At 56.2% G+C, this 18,736-nt stretch overlaps 3 protein-coding genes across 5 annotated transcripts in view; 1 reads left to right on the forward strand and 2 right to left on the reverse strand.

Annotated features, from left to right (window-relative positions):
* CFDP1 (craniofacial development protein 1) overlaps positions 1 to 5,485 on the reverse strand; it is a 47,896-nt gene extending 42,411 nt beyond the window's left edge. The window contains exons 1-4 of the mRNA XM_052685321.1: positions 5,352 to 5,485; positions 5,157 to 5,268; positions 4,731 to 4,941; positions 3,648 to 3,766 (exon numbers count right to left, since the gene is read on the reverse strand). Coding sequence (XP_052541281.1) covers positions 3,648 to 3,766; positions 4,731 to 4,941; positions 5,157 to 5,268; positions 5,352 to 5,421 — 512 coding nt within the window. The 5' untranslated portion in view covers positions 5,422 to 5,485. The remainder of the gene's footprint in view (positions 1 to 3,647; positions 3,767 to 4,730; positions 4,942 to 5,156; positions 5,269 to 5,351) is intronic.
* Positions 5,486 to 5,721: 236 nt separating this feature from the next.
* Positions 5,722 to 9,723, forward strand: TMEM170A (transmembrane protein 170A). The gene is made up of 3 exons (XM_052685331.1): positions 5,722 to 5,854; positions 5,952 to 6,122; positions 7,147 to 9,723. Exons 1-3 carry the CDS (start codon positions 5,740 to 5,742, stop codon positions 7,275 to 7,277), a joined length of 417 nt encoding a protein of 138 aa, XP_052541291.1. The 5' UTR covers positions 5,722 to 5,739; the 3' UTR covers positions 7,278 to 9,723.
* Positions 9,724 to 9,942: 219 nt separating this feature from the next.
* On the reverse strand, positions 9,943 to 16,606 carry SLC12A3 (solute carrier family 12 member 3). Of its 3 annotated transcripts, XM_052685246.1 has the most exons (26): positions 16,320 to 16,606; positions 16,096 to 16,239; positions 15,526 to 15,601; positions 15,334 to 15,429; positions 15,112 to 15,251; positions 14,809 to 14,919; positions 14,627 to 14,738; positions 14,337 to 14,467; positions 14,113 to 14,197; positions 13,848 to 14,002; positions 13,556 to 13,663; positions 13,342 to 13,465; positions 13,164 to 13,265; positions 12,924 to 13,079; positions 12,746 to 12,845; positions 12,440 to 12,551; positions 12,025 to 12,165; positions 11,817 to 11,923; positions 11,595 to 11,677; positions 11,417 to 11,494; positions 11,147 to 11,233; positions 10,952 to 11,063; positions 10,780 to 10,866; positions 10,497 to 10,632; positions 10,338 to 10,405; positions 9,943 to 10,106 (listed from the first exon to the last, which is right to left on the reverse strand). In XM_052685246.1, exons 1-26 carry the CDS (start codon positions 16,569 to 16,571, stop codon positions 9,965 to 9,967), a joined length of 3,045 nt encoding a protein of 1,014 aa, XP_052541206.1. In that variant the 5' UTR covers positions 16,572 to 16,606; the 3' UTR covers positions 9,943 to 9,964. The 3 variants fall into 3 exon arrangements, with proteins under 3 accessions (XP_052541206.1, XP_052541205.1, XP_052541204.1); XM_052685245.1 differs by having other exon boundaries at positions 10,780 to 11,063; positions 11,147 to 11,230; positions 11,417 to 11,523; XM_052685244.1 differs by having other exon boundaries at positions 10,780 to 11,063; positions 11,147 to 11,230; positions 11,417 to 11,523; positions 12,025 to 12,270.
* Between the last annotated feature and the right edge of the window lie 2,130 nt (positions 16,607 to 18,736).

Genomic DNA, 18,736 nt, shown 5'->3' on the forward strand with positions numbered 1-18,736 from the left:
CAGAAGATATTTCAAACCAAAACCTCCTGCTGCTAACGTTCAGCAGCCCGACTTTGCTCTGAGTTAGTGGCTGCCTGACACCAAGGGGCTGGGCCAGCTCCATTCATGTGAGCTGCCTGCTGCTGCCATCCCGGGCAGACACAAAGCTGACTCACAAAAGGAGTGCAGAAATGTTTTGATATCCTGAGCACAGCAGCAATTTATAAAGCAAGCTAAGGGCCAAAGTACTTAAAATTGCCAGCCTCATCATACAGCAATTACATTTTTTAACAGACAAAACCTGGCACCAGAGATGCAATTCCTTATGAATGCAATCACAAGTCCTTCAACACAAGGAAAGTTCATAAACCAGAGGCTCCAAAGGGACTTCAGTCTCCCCTGGCAGCAAGAATTTGGAATTTCCATTTGGATAGTGATGCCTTTGCAAATCGCTCCCACTGCCCAGTCACAGACATCTGGTGACAGTCACCCACCGCTCCTCATCTACCGAACACAAGGGGGAATGGTTTTAAACTGAGACAGGGGAAGTTTAGGTTAGATATTAGGAGGGTGATAGAAGTGATATTAGATTTCACCCAGAAGGTGGTGCGGCACTGGCACAGGTTGCCCAAGGAGGCTGTGGATGCCCCACATCCCTGCAGGCACTCAAGGCCAGGCTGGATGTGGCTCTGGGCAGCCTGCACACAGCAGGGGGCTGAAAAGAGAGGAGCACTGTGGTCCTTTGCAACCCGGGCCATGGCTTGATGAAAAGGGAAATTGGTTACAAAGATGAATCCTGGAAACCAGTTTTTGTTTTAGAAGGCATTACTGAACCACACATTTTGTAAAATTAGAAGCCACTAAATTTGATTCTTTGTTTGGTCATCAGTAATTTGCAATGCTCTGAACCTAAAGTTCAGCACTAGCAACTGCTAAAAGCACGTCAAGTGCAACAATAACATATACGGGAGCTGGCAGCTTAAAAAGGTAGGTCTTGGGTTATTCTAGTGCAACCCCGTAGCTGGAGATTTCTTTCAAGAGACTTCTACTCCTCTAATCATGCAAGAGATCTTTTACATCTTCTTAGAGGGGAAAATAAATTGTTCTGCAAAGTAAGATCAGGGCTAAATGATCTTCTGTTAAAGGCTTCAATGAGCAGACTGTTGAAATTTGTGCCCTGAATCTCTCAGTGCCTAAATACTGATCTAAATTCTTCTCAAGCTTTCAGAAGAGCAACGCTCTAAAGCAGCCTGAAGTCATTTAGAAAGGAAAGTAACAGAGACAGCTCTCTCACTGCAGCTCTTTCAGTCCAAAAACACACACAACTACCGTGCGCCGTCTTTTGTAAGCACCGACTTGCCAGCTGCTTCCCCAGGCAAGGAAGTCAGCGTTTGGTATTCAGAACGTTTGCGGCCATTAGGGTCAAAGACGACCTCCTGCTACTCAAAAGAAAAAGCCCTCCGGTCCTCACCTATTGCAACTAAAAGCAGCAGCAGCAGCTGGGCGCAGGGGTGGCTCTGTACATCCTACACACGGCAACCCGCAGCAGACGCTCTGAGGTGCAAACGCCACTGAAGCTTCAGCTTTGAATGCTGTTTCTCAGCCATAAAAATCAAAAGGATGAAAAACACAGAAGGCTTTTTCTGCTATCAAAGAGCTAAAGAAAGCAGCGTGCTGGAACTCTAGCAGCAGCGCGGACCGGTCAGTCCTCCAGATCTCACTGCAGCTGGCTCTGTATCCTGTTGTAAATAAGTACTTTAGCAGTGGCTTACAGTCTCAATGTAGCCTAAGGTCCAGCTTTTGCTTAACTGATCAACATTTAGTAGGAACTTCCATCTGTGCCTTTGCAGATCCCCAGAAGAAATAATCAATATTGAGTAAAAGACACTAGAAAAGCCAACGGTGCAGAAAAGCACTCCTCTGTCTAGCTTGGAAAGTCCTTGCTACAGCTATTAAAAAATGAGAGAGAAGATGGTGATGCCAGAAGCACGAAACTTGGGGGAGCCCTGAGCTCTGAGGAGCCCTGACCAAGCTCTGGTCTCGTAAGCTTCTGGAAGGACAGGAAGCTTCCCTGAGCCTCAAACAAAAACAGAATAAAATGAAATAAAAGCTTCAGTGGTTCATCTGTAATCTGCAACCACCACACAAACTTCAGAATCAGACCAACATCTGAGCAACGCGGGCACTCTATAGAAACAACAATTACCTGAGACTTCTGGCAGACAGGTAAACCAGAAGCTGCGAGGCAGACATTTTACAGGCTCTGAACAGCTCAAAAGTTCAGCTCAGCTTCAAAGCTCTGGTGCACACAAAATCCTCTTCTGCAAGTGCTCTGAGGTAAGCCTACGTGGCAAGCTGTAAATCAATGCCTTCCCTTCTATACTCGCATTAGGACGCAGCACTCAGCTACAGCTCACAGATGGATGTGCCCAGATTTCAAACAAGACTGCGCTCTGATTTCATGCAACTCCAGAGCACTGAGAGCACAGCTCTGCCACGTGCCACCTGATGATGCATCACAACCCAACGAGGCTTTTGTGTGAGCCTGCAACTCTAGAAGCCTCCTCTGTTCTCAGCCGGTAGGACAATGCCTCTGAACCAAACTCTCTTACTGCACACCTCAGAAGTGGGGACAAACAACAAGCTGGGTGCTGAGGACCGTGCACCAGAAAATAAAGTTTTTGTCTGTAATTCCACCACAGGTTCTTGTCTGTCCATGATAAAAAAGCTTCATCTCTCCCTTGCAAAAAGGGGATGGCAGATTCTCTCAGAAGAGAAGCAGTGCTACAATTCTTTGCCATCTTATTAGGAACAAAGCGCATTCCTTTAGTCCAGATTGTGCAGGGGAATGGGAAAGCCTCTACCAGAACTCATGGCTTTCCCCACATTTCTCAGGCAGCAGCACTGGCATGAAAAGCAAGAGCAATGCAAGCCCCAGCTCCCCGCCTCCTCCCGCCGAGTTGGGCAGTTCAGGTGTTATCGCTGGGATCTGCTGCCCTCTGCTGTCACAGGAAACCGACACAGCTTAGCAGATTCCAAACGGGCTCACCAGGACCTCACCTCAGTTTTGTTTTTACAGCTTTATAACGTACCTGTCCTTCTGCAGCTCATCTCAAGTGGATTTTCACAAGCCAAACAGCCTACAGGGTGATTTAACTTAGCCCATCACCTTCATGCAGCTGTTAGAGGAGGAAGTGATTAACCATGAGCCCAGTGAAACACCTCTTACAATCTGCACATCTCTGAACAGGATTGTAAATGTCCCCTGGGAAAGTGCCAGCAGATATCCTGCCAGCAGCACGCAATTTGGACTACACAGAAAGAATAAAATGTGTGCCTGCAATCACTGAGTGCTGATTTCATTTCTCTCCTGCCTCAGCCCTGGCAGTGCCATCGTTTCATACTTCATCAACCTGGGGAAGCCTAAGTGAATTTACAGGAATATTCTGAAGGTGATCAAAGGCTGGGGTCTGCACATAAGTGTACTCTGCAGCCCTCAGCAAAAAATTCTGGCCTCATTTTCCCTGAGGTCTTTCTGTGCTCAGGATTAAAAGCATAAAGATACAAACAAGAACAGACACCCTGCTTCACGTGCATCAGCCCGTCAGCAGCAGGACAGCACGTGCTCTGCACGAGCCTGCAGCAGAAGCCTTGAACTGCCAACTCACCTGACTTCCTCACCAGCAAAGTCAAACACTTTGGTGATTGTGACTTTTCCTGAATCTTTTGGCTTCTCAGACTCTTTTGGTTTCCCCTGAAGCTTGTTCACACTCTTCTCTTCTCCAGCCTGTGGAATATATGAAGGAGAAAACACAACAGTGCATTTCTACACTCAAGCCAAATCCCACTTCTGAATGGCCAAGCACCCAATACAAATTTCAGGTATTGCTGTAATTTAGTCTGGTTAGTCAAAGAGCATAACCCCCATCTCATTCTCAATTTATCATTGTAAGTCACAGTTCAGAGCCAAAACAAGAAGAGAAACTTTAATTACATATAGGAACTAGCAAGGATACAGTGCTGTGGTTCAGAGAGCAAGCAAAAGCCTGAAGTCACAGTTTTCTCAAATCAAGCACAGCCACTCAGCCATTCGCCCAGTAAGACCTGAGGTGGGGCGAAGCACGAGGCTTCAGATGAAATGATGCTCCTCCTAAAAGCTGCAAGCAAGGATTGCAAAACTATATTGAACCTCCAGCTTTCCAGTTGTAGAGAGAAGCAAGGAGAATTGCAGCCATATGTCACCAGTTCAAGAGTCAAGACTTCTGTTACAAAAGATTCTTTTGGTTGATCCGTTGGAGAAGAAAAAAAAAAACTAATTCCAGCAAGAGAGGAATAGCTGGAATGATTGTTTCCACACTTATACACACAGACTGCGTGTTACTGGAGCAGTGACAAAGGCCCAAGAAGCCTTAAGGAAAAGTTGTGCCCACGAGTGTAACTCGAGCCCAGCCTCACTTCTCACATGCACTTCACAAGGCGACTCCAAGACCACAAAGAGACACTGCCAGCTGTTGATGGGACACCAGAGGATGCTGAGAAGCAGCTCCAGGAAGCAGCAGACTGCAGACTCCAGACTGCAGGCTTCCCCAGTGGGAAGGCAGTCAGCAGCTTGGCCCATAGCGGGGCTCCAGGCATACAGAACAGCTAGGGCACAAATGAATGTAGCCCCTCCATAGCAGTGCTGTGTCTGCCACCCACACATTCCAGCTTCAGCCACCCCACATCCCCTCAGCAAAGGGGGACCCTGGTACCTTGTCAGCACAAGTTGCCTGTGTGGCCGCTGCTTTGGGCTTCTGCCCCACGTCGCTGAGGAAGCTGGCCCAAAGTGCGTCCTCTTTCTTTTTTTCTTCTTCTTCCTGGTCTCTTTCTGACTGCTTTAAGTCATCCTCCTCGTCTTCATTTTCCTGAACTTTTCCTTCCTCTTTCTCATCGACCTCAAGCACGAGGCCTCTCCTCTTCTTCCTGCAAGCAGAGCGCAAGCAAACACGCAGAGCTGCATGAGGCACAGGGCTGACAGGTGAACTTGGTGCATCACCCCAGCGCTCCCTCCCCCGACTCCCCACCGCTGAGGGCTTCAGGCGCAGCACAGCTCAGGCCGGGGCTCTCGGCCTCTTAAATCCCGACTGGAAGGCACGAAGCACAAAGAAACGGGCCGCTCCCTCAGGCGGGCTCCCTACCTGCGGGCGGCCCGCCGGGAGCCGCTCTTGCCGCGGGTGGGCCTTGGGCCGGCCGCCTCCTCCTCCTCCTCCCTCAGCAGCTCACTCTCGTCCTCCTCGCTGTACTCCGCACCTGCAAGCACAGCCGCTCAGCCCCGCGCCCTCCAACCGGCCCCAGCCCCGGCCCCGCTGCATCCCCCCGCGCCGCCAGCTCACCCGAAGGCACGTAGTCCTCGTCCTCCGCCGAGCTGTACCCGTCCCCCGCCTCCTCCTCGCAGCCCGACATACCGCCGCCTCCCGCACGCGCGGCCACCACCGCCACCAGAGCGTCGCCTTTGCCGGCTCGGAGCGCCCCCTAGCGGGGAGGACCGACGCCCGCGCCGTGAAAAGAGGGGGAAGCGACGACGAGAAGGTGGCGTGACGGCTAGAGCGTCTCACCGCCGCCTACCCGCTTCCGCACCGCTCCCGGCATGCTTTGCGGCTGGCGGCCGTTCCTATGGCAGCCCGTTGCTGGTTGGCGAGAGGAACCGCCCGTCGGCGAGCGGCGCTCGCTATTGGTTGGAGCGGCTGGGGGGGCGGGCCGGCAGCCAGCCAAGCCGAGGGGATGGAGGGCGGCGAGGCGGGCGGCGGGGGTCTGCTACAGCAGATCCTCAGCCTCCGCCTGGTGCCCCGCGTCGGTAACGGCACCACCTACTCCAGCCCGCTGTCCACCTTCCCAGGTACGGCCTCTCCGCCCCGAGCCCCGCCTTGCCCTTCCCGGGGCTCTCTCGGAGGGCTCCGGGCCCGGGCCGGCCCTGACCGCCGCTCTCCCCGCAGAGATGTGGTACGGCGTCTTCCTGTGGGCCCTCGTCTCCTCGCTCTCCTTCCACGTTCCCGCCGCCCTGCTCGCTCTCTTCACCCTCCGGCACCACAAGTACGGCAGGTTCATGTCCGTCAGCCTCCTGCTGATGGGCATCGTGGGACCCATCACCGCCGGCATCCTGACAAGTAGGGGCGGCCGGGGGGTGTTTGGGAGGGCAGCTCTGGGGAGCAGGGCAGCTCGGGCGGGGCTGAAGCAAGGCCCCGGCAGAACTTTCCCAACTGCTGGCCCGGTGGGTGCGCAGGCTGGATGGATGGGCTTTGTGGACTTTGGTCACAACATCCCGAGCGTTGCTGCAGGGTTGGGGCAGAATGGCTGGAAAGCTGCGCAGAGGGAAAATGTCTGGGGGTGTGAGCTGAAAGCTGCTGAACTGAGCCAGCAGCGTGCCTAGGTGGGTGTGGAGCCCAGCAACATCCCTGCTTGTGACAGCAGCAGAGCAGGCAGCAGGAGGGGACTGTCTCTCTATATGGCGCTGCTGGGGGCACACCTCAGTGCTATGCTGAGCGCTGGGCCCCTCGGTGCAGGAAAGACGAGGAGGTCCTGGAGTGTGCCCAGGGAAGGGAGCGGAGCTGTGAGGGGTCTGAGCACAGCGCTGTGGGAGCGGCTGAGGGAACGGGGTGGGTCAGCGTGGAGAAGAGGAGCTCAGGGCAGAGCTCTGCAGCCCTGACAGGAGGCTGTGGGAGGGGATGTCAGCCTCTGCTCCCAGGTAACGGCGACAGGGCGAGAGGTGGTGGCCTCAGGTTGTGCTAGATGAAGTTCGGGCTGGATATTAGGAACAATTCCTTCTCCAAGGAGTGATGAGGCACTGGTGCAGCTGCCCAGGGAGGTGGTGTTCCCAGAGGTGTTCAAGAACCACGGAGATATGGCACTGAGAGACACGGTCAGTGAGCATGGTGAGGCTGGGGGAGGTTGGACTAGGTGCTCTTAGTGTTTTTTTCCAACCTTAATAATACTGTCATGTGCTGTGATCTGCATGTGTTGCTTCTGCTGAGGTTTCTCATGGATCTGCCTCCACCTGCTTATCTGCAGAGCCTTCTCCCTAAGAGCCTTGCATTCCCTCCAGTTAAATCCCTCCCTGTATTCCCGTAGCGCAGCAGTACAGCTCTCATTGCCATCACACAGTAATATTTCTGCTTTTCCTCTCCTCCACAGGTGCAGCTATTGCTGGAGTTTACAGAGCCGCTGGGAAAAAAATGATTCCTTTTGAAGCCCTCATTTTTGGAGTGGGTCAGACGTTCTGTGTGGTGGTGGTTTCATTCCTGCGGATTTTGGCCACTCTGTAGCTTTCCTCCAGATGTTGGTGATTGAGAATGGAAGCGAAGCATCTGCAGCACGCCTGGTGTCTGTGAAGGCAGTAACCAGGGAGCACAGCTTAGATGGCACCTTGGCGTGCGTTTCCTCCCCACTGCAAAGCTGCATGAAGGCATCTGCTGCCTCAGGCCGGTGGCAGGGCTCCCTGACTGTGATAAGCAGGAATCTCCTCGCAGAGCCTGGCCTGAAGGGCCACGTGCCACAGATGTGATGGAGAACGTGCTTTCTGTAACTTATCTTGCTCTTACAGGAAGCATAACATCCAGGTTTGTTCTTCAGCACTGTGTCACCAGCCCTGAGTGAGCACTGGCAGCCAGGCTCTGGTGCTGGCTGCTTGCTGGCCGCTCCATGAGGCTGCGGTCTGCTTCAGAAATTGAGGTGAAAATGGTTCATTTCGTTACGTTCTTGTAACGCTAAGTGCCAAGTGAAACTTTGTTTTCCTGGAGGATAGGCAGAGGGCTCTGGCAGAGACTCGCTGACCTCTGGTGGGTGACAAATTGTAGCAACAGAGTAACTGAACTGCTGAGGGGCGAGAGCGTGGCTGCGGGTGGTGTGATGTGTTCAGAGCTCACTTTGCAGTGAACCCGAAGCTCTTTTAATGTGATTCTTTTTTTTTTTTTTCTTTTAATGAGAATCTTCCTTTATTGTTTTCTTTTCTGGCCCCATCTTCCTTATGCCAGGTCATGGTCGTAGTGAGACTGGGGAGCAGCAAAAGAAAAAAAAAAAAAAAAAAAAAAAACAAACGTTTTAAATGGATGAAAGTGCAAAATTGTGGCTGAGAGCTGTGATTATGAGTGCTGAGGCACAGGAAATCACCGGTGTAGTAATGATTGTAGTCTTTATGAACTTCATTGCAGTGAAACTCTTCTGAAGCTGTGTCTCCTGCACAGGAGCTGCACCCTGCTGCTCACAGCACAACTCACGGGGTGCACGAATGTGTGCTTTTGCTTTGAAGGAGACCTGTGGTGTTGCTCTCCTTTCACTTGGTGAACATAGGTGTGTGACTGAGCATCTCTGCAGGTATTCAGACACCACAGCTGGCATATGTAGAACTCAGCACTCTGCCTTGGTGACCCTGTGGGTGAGAACCTGGTGCCTTTTTGGGGCATAGAGGCCATGTGTTGTGTTTTAAACACCCAGCCTGTGGCACCTGAGAGCTTCCCAGCTATCAGCACTGAGCTGTGCAAAAATAAGCCCAGACCAACTCCTTCTGGCCATGCTACAATCTCTCCTAATGCGTTGGTTTGGTTTAAATGGTATTTAACTAATTCGGAGCTCTGCCTGTCTTCCAGAGGTGTGCTGTGCAGTCAGGGCTCTCTGGTCTGTTTTCTGGGCCCACAGGGAAGCTGGCACTGAATGCTGAGGATTTTGCTGGGTGGCACAGCAATCTGTTAGCAGCTGACTGGAGGAAGGCACCATCTGTGTCCAGCCTCCAGGCCGTGCTTCCCACCTGTGTGGTGACAGAAATCCTTTGCTCTCCAGATCAGCTTACCTTTTGTAGCAAGTTTTCCCAAGGCCACAAACACAACGGCCCCTGTGCTGAAACAACTCCAATCAAGGTCCTGTGCTGATCATGAAAGGAATTCTCTCACTGTGCTAAGATGTCTTGTGAATGGTCTTTTTTTTTTTTTTGCCAGCAAGTGGATAGAGTCGTTTTTAAGGAGTTTTTAATGAAATTGCTCTAAAATGCAACCCATTTTAATCCAGGGAATAAAACTGTGAGTTTTAGTTTAATGTGAATCCTTCTCCTGAGGTGGGCAAGGTTCAGATTGTTAGTAAACGCCACTGTAAGACTGCCTGATGGGTGCTGAGCACGAGCCCTTCTGTGTGCTGTGCTTGTGGAGGAGGTTGGGCCTCTCCCTCTGCATCTTCCCCCTCCTTCCTCAAACCAAAGTCAGGAATAATGATCTGTTTAGATACAGGGTGTTCACTTTATCTCCATCTGGAGTGAGGCAAGCTGGAGCTTTCAGCAGGTTTCTGTTGGCTTTGCTGGGGCAGAAGGATTTAGGAAGGCTGGAATTCAGAAATGCTGAGAGCTGTTGCAGCGGGCTGGAAATAAACCCTGGGCACAGCTGGGAGAAGAGCAGTTCCTGCTGCACTGCGGCGTAACCTTGTCAAAAGCTGTAAACGACTGCTGAAAATGGAAATGCTGAGGTGTCCTGGTGGGCAGGGCTGTGAGCCCCATCCACAAAGCCCTTCTGGCCTGAGAAAGTCGCTGCTTGAGCAGGTCTTGATTCGCCTCCCAGCCTCCTGTGTGCTGCTCTGCTTGGGTACGGCCCTGGCTTTGTGGCTCCTTGGCAAGTGCAGCTATCATGAACAAAACTTTGTATGATAGAGAGCTGTGTACATTTTATTTTTCTACTGACACTTCTAATCCTGGTGGCGATAATCAGTAAACGCTGTGATGATGGAGGTGAATGGAGTTGCACGTTTCTCCTGGGGGGGAATGTGGGGCAACAAGGATGCCAGCGTGGGGCTTTTGGAAACCAACCACACTCGCTTTTGCCATGGCAGGTTTTGCTGCCTTGGAGCCCCGCAGCCCCATTGCAGCCATTTGGGCATTGCTGTGAATGCAGTACACGTTTGGTACTGCCCCAAACCCCCTGGAATCGCTCAAACGCAGCCTGAAAAAAATCATGCGGCAGGGGTGCGGGAGGCTTTATTGGCAGTAAAAGGTGAGAACGTTCTCCTGGTTCCCTCTGATCAGGAGGACCGGGGGCCTCAGGTCCTGCGAGAGCGTCTCCAGCCAGGCCATGTAGAGGGAGCTGGGGCAGCGGCCCTTCCTGCCGATGGGCAGCGTGCTGCGGCCACGAGACGGGGCTGCGTCAGGAAGCACCTCCTGGCACCAGCTCACACAGTGCTTCCCAAAAACAGGGAACCACCGCGTCCTGCCCCTGGGGCCGGACCCCTTCCTTGGTGCCCTCCCCCTGCCTGCAGCAGCGCTGCCCCATCCCAACAGCCGTGGGGTGTCCAGAACCCAAAGGGACCATTCCTGCCCTACAGGGAGCAGGACCGGCCGTGCCGACACCTACATGGCGATGAGCGCCGCGTCCCGCGAGTAATCCAGCAGAATCTCATTGAGCCTCACTTGTCGGAGCGACTGCGGAGCGGGTGGTGAAGGTTTAGGAGACCAAAACCACGCGTTCCTGACTTAAAAGCAGGAGGCTCCCTGCAGGCTGCCCCAGCGCTACCTTGGCCCTGTGCCTGTGCGCCTCGTCATCGGAGATCTTCCAGGGACAGCCCTGCCGCAGCTCGTTCACCGCCGCCTCGTCCTTGAAGCCGTCGTTCAGCCTGAAGGGTGCGATCAGCTCCTCGAACCTCCTGATGCTGCAAGGCAAGGACACCGCGCTGGGACGGGGCACGGCGCGCTCCCAGCCTGCTGCGAGGGAGTGGAGCCGTGGCACCGAGAACAGGGATCTGTGCCGCGCAGAGCCGTGGCTCAGGCAGGACTGCGTGAGCAGGGGGTTTGTTTACTGCTCCGGCCGGGGCTGCTGGTTGATGTCAGGCAGGACGTGGACCTCGTGGAAGCCCAGGCGGAATTTGCTCAGCAGGGACACGATCCTGCCACAGAGAGAGGGACAGTTCCCAGAGCTCAGCGACCGGCTGCTGAGCCGGGACACCCGTGCACGTTTTGCACTGCCCGTACGCCTTCCTCTCCTCGTCCATCCTGTTGATCTGCCCGCCAACAAACACCCGGATCTTGCATTTTCCCCATCGCTTCTTGCGGCCGAGGAGGTAGGGGATGAGCAGTGTGAGCCCTGCAGGATGCAGCCACAGGGCATTTTTAGTGCCTCCCCATCCTCCTGTGCTGCGTGGCGCTGCAGCACGAGGCAGGGCCTACCTCCATCGTCAAAGAGCCAGTAAATGTCGATGGTTTTCTTGCCCTGCTGGCTCTGGAAGATGGTGCTCGCCTGCTGCTCGGGGTCTACTATGAAGAGAAATGCAGGCATCAGCATGGCACCACCCCGCAGCAGTTACGGTAGCAAACAGAACCATCTTCCCAAGCTGAACCCTCAACCCCTGCATCCATGGTGCCCTGTGCACAAACCCAGCTCCCCAGAGTGGATCCCAAGGCTGCAGGAGGCCCTGGACATGCCTGATGAGCACTGACCGATGCCTGTGCCGGGTGCTGCTCTGCTGCCAGTGCCATTCCCATCAGGATGCTCTGCTGCCCCAAATGCAGGGTTAGCTGTGGAGGGAGAGGAGCACGGACACGTCCTGCCCTGGTTTCAGGGTACCAGTCCCCATCACAAGGACGGTCCCCAGCACTGCGTGTCCACAGCACTTACTGTGGGCTTGTGGGACTCGGGAAACATTCAGCCCTTCCCGCAGCCGCAGCAGGCACACACCGTGTTTGAAATCAAAGGCGTCGCTGGAAGGAGGGAGGAGGAGCTGACGGCAGTGGTCTCCCCCCCCAAAATCCCCATGAAGTGGGGACAACACAACAGCGAGATGCCACTGCCCGGCTCAGAGAGGCACATGGAGCCACCAGGTGCCAACGCAGTGCGTACTGCAGGATGCCCACGTAATCCTCCAGGCTCTGCGGTGCGGCTGCCTGCCAGTCCCTCTTGTAGCCCAGCGCGACAATGTTGGGTCTCATCTTCCCCAGGCCGGCGGCCTTCAGGAAAAGCAATGGGAGCAACAGATTCCTGCTTGAGGCACTCATCCAGCTGGCACTGTGTGCCCCAAGCAGGGCCTGCAATGGTCAGCTTGCCCCACCTGCAGCAGCATCTGGACGCCGCTCCTCAGGTCTTCAGAGAGCACGTTGGTGTAGAAGGCCTTGATCTTCCTCTTGAGGAGCCACCTGGTGTGGCCATCCGATGCCTGCCGGGCCTCGGGCACCCTCTGCTTGCGGGGGCCCTGGGGGAGCAGGGAGGGGGCACAGCCCATTGGCCGGGTGGCCACTGTCCCTGTCCCCATCCCAGTGCTCTGGGCACCAAAGAGCTCCATCTCCCCTTGCCCCAGCTGTTGGCAGAACCTGGGTTTAAGCATGGCGTGCATGGGGAATTGCTGTTGCACCAAAAAACGGCAGATTTTGGTTTATCAGCCTCGACTCCACTGGTTTCCCAGTGACAGGTGCTGCTGACAGTGACACTGGTGCTCTACCACCAGGGCGCCCTGTGGGCACACTCACGATCAGCACGTGGCCGCAGATCATCAGGCTGAGGTTCTTGGTGAAGGTGCCCACGAAGTCCACCAGCGCTGGGCGGAAGTTGGGCGGCCCGGTCAGGACGAGGCACTGCGGCCTGATGGGAAGGAGAGGACAGAATCTGAGGGTGGCCTTGCCACGTGGCACAGAGGACGTGGGGTTCGGGGTGCAGCTGCCCCACTCTGTGATTCACCAGCACTGAGGCCGTGGCCACGGGCACAATCCCATCTTGGCTTCGTGGGGGGCCGGCTCTGTTCCCCTCCCTCCCAGCTCCAATCTCAGCCTCCTTGCCTGTAGTTCTTGATGTGCTCGTCCACCTCGCTGAGCCCTACCGAGTAGCTCAGAGCCAGGTTGTAGGAGCTGGCTTGCATGGAGGAGCCCCAGTTGACATCTGTGTGGAGAGGATGGATTGGCAACGGGCACCAACAACTGTGGGGGATGTGGGGCCCTCTCCAGAGCCACCACGCACCTGGTTTCTTGTAGAGGACATAGCCCAGGAGGAAGACAACGATGCCGAAGGCGATGAGGGCCGCCCACCAGGTCAGCAGGAACATGATGACCACTGAGACCGTGGCACCAAAGAGCGCAGACCACTTGCTGTAATACCGAAAGGAGGGTCGCCAGCCTGCACGCAAACACACACAGCGGCTGCCGCCGGCTCCCCTCACCCCACAGCCAGGATGGGGCCGGGGTTGGGGCTGGCACCCACCTGGGGAGTTGGTGATGGATGCATGGAAGCAGCTGAAGTTGATGAGCGCATAGGAGCAGAGGAAGAAGTTGGAGATGATGGGGGCGATGGCATTGAGCTCGGCTGCGGGAGGAGGACAGGGCAGAGCGTCAGCGGTGCGCCGCAGCCAAGCCATCCAGGCACGGCTGGAGGCACCCACCGATGAGGATGAAGCCAATGGCGATCACGTAGGTGAGCATGTAGCCACGGATAGGCTCGCTGTTCTTCCCATAGCCCTTCCCAAAGAAGCCTATGAGAGGGTAGAGCTGGTCCTTGCAGAGGCACTGTGGGGAGAAAGGGGTGAGAGGTGCGGGGATGTTCTGTCCCATCACCTGGGGACAGAGACAGGGAGAGGGACAGGGATCAATGCTCACCTGGAAGACTTTGGGGGCCGAGACGAGGCAGGCCAGCGCTGAGGAGAGGGTGGCACCAAAGATCCCAGCTGTGATGAGGGGACCGAATCCTGACACCATGCTCATGCTCTGCCCAAAAACCCAGTGGTCAGGACGCTCCGTGCCGCCAGCACATCACCCTGCACCTTACCCCATCCCACCGCCCTCGGTGCTTCCAGTAACATCATCCAGGTGGTTACATTCAGCCACATCTGAAAATCTAAGCAGAAGGAGCCCTCCACACACCCTGCGGAGCCTGAACCCCCAGGCACACCTGATAGTAGTTGCTGAGGCCGTATCGGCAGCTCTGCTGCTGGGCGCAGTCAGTGAAGTTCCAGCCGTAGCTGCAGCCCAGTCCCTCACAGCCTGGTGAGCCCAGTGCCACGCTGTCATTCAGGCTGCCCGAAGCGTCCCGAAGCACGCAGGCACCTGTGGGGCACAGCTACATGCACGCTTTGCTCCTGCATCACCTCCAAGGACGGGTGCTTCTCCTGCTGCCCACCACCCTGCTTCACGGGGCCACAGCCCACTGCACTCACCTATCGTAGCTGACAACACCAGGTAGGACACCGTGGTCCAGAAGATGGCCATCAAGGTGCCCTTGGGGATGGCCACGGCAGGGTCCTGTCCGAGGGGGTCGCAGGGAGATGCACAGCTGCTTTCCAGGGGCCCCCAGCGATGGTTTTGTGCCATCTGAATTTCACGGGCCCCCAGTTCCCCGTCCTGAGAAGCAACAGCTCAGGAAGGGCGGGCAAAAACCTACCTTCAGGTCACCGGAGATATTGGCTCCGGCCAAAATACCAGTGGCCGATGGGAAGAAAATGGAGAACAAACCAAAGAAGGAGCCCTCAGGTCCGCGCCAGTCAGGCACGAAGTTCTGGGCAAAAATGTCAGCTGAGGAGGAAGCAGAGAAGCATCCCCATCCACCTGGTGCTCCCACCACCTCTTCCAGCTCCAACACTGCAGCGCTGGATGGAAGCAAACCACTGCCAGAACACAATCCCAGCTCTCATCATCACTCTCAGCCATGGCCCGGTCCCATGGTGAACCCACCTCTGTAGCTGAAGAAGCCCTTTGCTTGTTTCTCAGCACTGGCCGGGATCACCGTCCCCACCAGGTAGTTTATGAAGGACACCAGGATGACCAAAAAGAAGAGGATCTGGGCCTGGAGAGGCAGAGAGGGGCAGGAGGCTCGGCCGGGCTGCAGGCCGGCTTGCTGCAGGAGGATGCGGTACCTTCGCCTCCCACTCCATGCCAGCCAGCGAGATGCCCAGCAGCACGGTGACAGTGAGCACCCCGATGATGCGGATGTCGTTGGTGGGGTCCACGATCAGGGAGTCGTGCTCCTGGGGAAGGGGCACCGTCACCGACCAGGAAACAGAATTCCCTCAGCCAACCGCCGCCACGTCCGCGAGTTGGAGGAGCTGGCGGCTGATGATCGGCGGCGCGGCGTTAAAGCAGGTATTGATGATGAGCTCTGCTTGGGCAGGGGGGTGCAGGTGGGTTTGGGGACAGGAGGTGCAGAGCCACGTCCTCACCTGCAGCAGATCCCGCACGGTTTCAGCAAAGCCCACCGTGTGCATGGCCACGGCCACCGCGTTGGCGAAGGCGAAGATGAGGCCGATGGAGCCGCCCAGCTCCGGTCCCAGGCTCCTCGAAATGAGGAAGTAGGTGCCCCCTGCGGCACAGAAAGCCCACGGGGAAGGTTTGGGTGCAGTCGTCCCAGGAGTGCTGTGAGGGACCTGGCAGGGAAGCACTACCTGACTTCACTTTGCCGTTGGTAGAAATGGCAGAGATGGACAGGCCGGTGATGGTGGTCACGGTCACAGACATCAGGATGATGAGCCACGTCAGGGCTGCAGGAGAGGATGGATTGCACCGGGCCGAGCCCCGCTGGCAGCCCCACGGCATCCTCCCCACGCCTGCTGCCTTCATCCCCTACAGGCACCCACCGATTCCTGCCTGGGCTGTGATCCAGGGCAGGCGCAGGTAGAGGATCACGCCCCAGATGTTCAGCATGCAGCGGATCTGCAGGGCAACGGGAACGCGGCCGTGAGGGTGGGTGGGCACCACGGGACAGGCAGAGCCACGCTGGGTCTGCTGGCCTCCAGCTAACAACAGGGCACCAGGAAGGGATGGGGAACAGCTCCGGTTGTGGAAACAGAATCACAGGCACTGGAAAGTACCTCTATGGTCATCCAGTCCAACTGTCAACCCATGAATGCTAAACCAAAGATCACAGAACTTCTAAGGCTGGGAAAGACCTTTCAGACCCCCAAGTCCAACCCCACCCCACCGTGCCCACTGCCCACATCCCTCAGTGCCACATCCCCACAGCTCTGGGGCACCTCCAGGGACGGGAATGCACAGCTGTGCCACTGCCCTACTGCTCTTTCGGAACAGCAGTTGTTCCCAAAATTCCACCTGAACTTCCCCTGGCACAAGATGAGGCCATCGCCTCTCTTCCCGATTGGGAAAAACGTGAAGATGCTGCGATAGCCATCGGGACGCAGGGCACTCACCATCACACCCTTCACCCACCCGAAGCGGACAGGTTCTGGCGCAGGGGCGCTGCTCGGCTCTCCAGCCCCCTCCTCTGTGTCGGGGAGGCCATTGCTGCGCTGGGGGTCCGGCAGCGGCACACGGAGGTGGTGGCCGGGTTCAGGCTGTGGGACGGAGAGACGGGCCTGAGGGCAGAGCCACACCAGCACAAGTGCGGCCAGCAGCCCCTGCACCGAGGCCTCACCTTGAGGATGGAGTGGAGGTCCGCCAGCGATGGTCTCCCCCGTCCGGCCTCACCCACCCCCCTGCTGTTGGCATAGTGCTCGTAGGCGGGCACCACATCCACCGTGTTGTAGCCAAAGGTCCTGGTGCAGAGCGAGCTGCCCGAGAGCTGCGTGCCCTCACAGCCCGCTGCCTCCTCAGCAGCCAGCAGCGTGCTGATGGTGAAGCGGCCGCTGCAGCGTGGCGGGGGCTCAGCACATGGCAGCTCAGCCATGGTGGCTGCACGGGTCCCACGTTGTAGTGCTGGGGTCGGGGATTTATACCTGCAGAGCCAAGCACGGCCCCACAGCGCCTGGGGGGATGCGAGTGGCTGGAACCACCCCGAGCCGGTCAGGGGGAAAAAATAGCTGGAGGGGGTATCAAAACTGCTGTTATCAGCATCAGTGGCTGCCGGTGCCCGATCGCGGCACTGATAACGGATTTGAGATTAAGGCCCAAGGACAGAGCTACAGAGAAATGCGGCGGTTTTCCATAACAAATCTGGGTGGGAACTGAATGTTCCCAGGTGGGGGCCGGAGGTGAGCTCAGCGCTCTGCTCCTCTGCCCCTTCCCTGCGGCACTGCCCAGCAGATCCCACAAACCACAGCTGCATCACTGCTGAAGGAGCTGAGCTGCGCCGGGAGCTGAACCCAAAGGAGAGGGGAACTGGAAGCCCCTGGGTGGAAAAGACCCCCACTCCAAAAAGGGGATGGGTGGCTTTCGTGCAGGGCTCAGTGTCACACATGCACTTAAATGTGCAACAGATAACATCGTGGAAGAAAGCTAACAGGGCAGGTAACAACATTGGAGGGCAACGCTGCAGCCCATTGCAAGTTCAGCCCACTCACTTTGCGAGTTAATGGAAAATTTGGGTTGTCCAGCCACTGCCTCTGGTGGCCCTTTGCACTTGCACGAACATTTCAACCTGCTCTCTGGGCCTCGCTCTGCTCCCCACACACTGTGCGCATGCATACACACCGTCCTCAGTCCCACCTCGCCCATTCCTGCCACACGGGCATCAGCTTCCACCAACACAAACAGCACCACACTGATGCCTCGAAGCCACAGCTTTATTTTAGAAGCTCATTATCCCATCAGAAAACACAAACTTGTCCCAGACGGCACAGATCAGAGCCTCTCAGCAATCAGAGGCCAGGCGCAGCAGCAAGATGCTCCGGGAGAGTCATGGAGGCTCCAGGAGGCGGGTGAAGGAAGTGGTATGATGCAACCCTGGTGTAGTGAAATAGCCGGATAGTAGGAAGCGCTTGCCGTCGGCCTGATTCACAACACCAGCTGCAGCAACAATACCCAGCCGTCCCGCGGCGTCGCAGGGGCTGCAGGCAGATGAGGAATGCTCTGTGCCCGTTGTGGCCATTAAACGTGTCAAACCAACCCTAATCCGGTCCGTGGAGCACAGCTCAGTACTCCACAGGGAGACTCTGTTAAAGCCTGTCAAAGCAGAGATCCCTGCAGCCCTCAGGGAAGCTTTAACCGCCCCATTTCCCTCCTCAGAGGCAGCCCAGCACGCTGGGCATTGCTGCCCAGAGTGGGACTGAGCACTGCAGGGCAGGACCGAGCCCCCAGCTGCAGGGAAGGAACCTGCAAAGAGAAGAGAGATGGTTATCACCGCTCCCACCTTGCTGCACCCTGTCCCCCCATCTGACCTCCATCCCACAAGGGCGGATTGCAGCACACACAGACAGCTGAAGGCTTGCAGGCAAAGCGCTGTGGTTTGCTGAAGCCCAGGGTTGTTGGGGACAGACAGCGGTGTGCTTGCTGGCGTGTATTCAGCTCCTGCAGAAGGAAATCAGCAAATGATCCTAAATTCACCTTACACAAAGGGAGCAAAGTCACATCCTCATCATAACGGGCTGGGAATCAGCAGCCACCAGCACTGCCCACTGTGAGGTGGCCAAGCAGCTGCTCACACCAATGGGCCCAAAGGAGCCGGAACCATCAGGCTGAAGAGAGCCCCCAGGAGCAGAGCAGCCTGCGCTCCCAGCCATCACACAGCCCCCCGCTGGGGCATGGATGACAGCAGCTTGGGAGAGGCCACGAGGAAACTCTGCTCACAGCAATTGCATGTAGGAAATTGAGGTTGCTCTCAAAGCCTGACATAAGAAAGGAAGCACTCCTCCCGTCAGAATGGACAGTGGCAATGCCTTCCAATAGGCTGCTCTGAACAACGCATCAATTCTAACATCCCCAAAACCCACAGAAAGCCACGGTGGAGGCTGCCCGCTAACAAAGTCAGGGCAGGAAGGCACTGAGGTTACCGACCCTGCAGCAGAACGCCTGGTGGTCAGACACAGCAGGGAGCAGGAGCAGGCTGCTCTTTCCAGAAGTACAAGTCCTTAAGCATAAAGCTGGAAGGCGTGGGGTGGGGAGAAACAGTGGCAT

This window comes from Tympanuchus pallidicinctus, unplaced genomic scaffold (genome assembly GCF_026119805.1).
Source record: "Tympanuchus pallidicinctus isolate F22 unplaced genomic scaffold, pur_lepc_1.0 scaffold22, whole genome shotgun sequence".
NCBI classification, from domain to species: domain Eukaryota; kingdom Metazoa; phylum Chordata; class Aves; order Galliformes; family Phasianidae; genus Tympanuchus; species Tympanuchus pallidicinctus.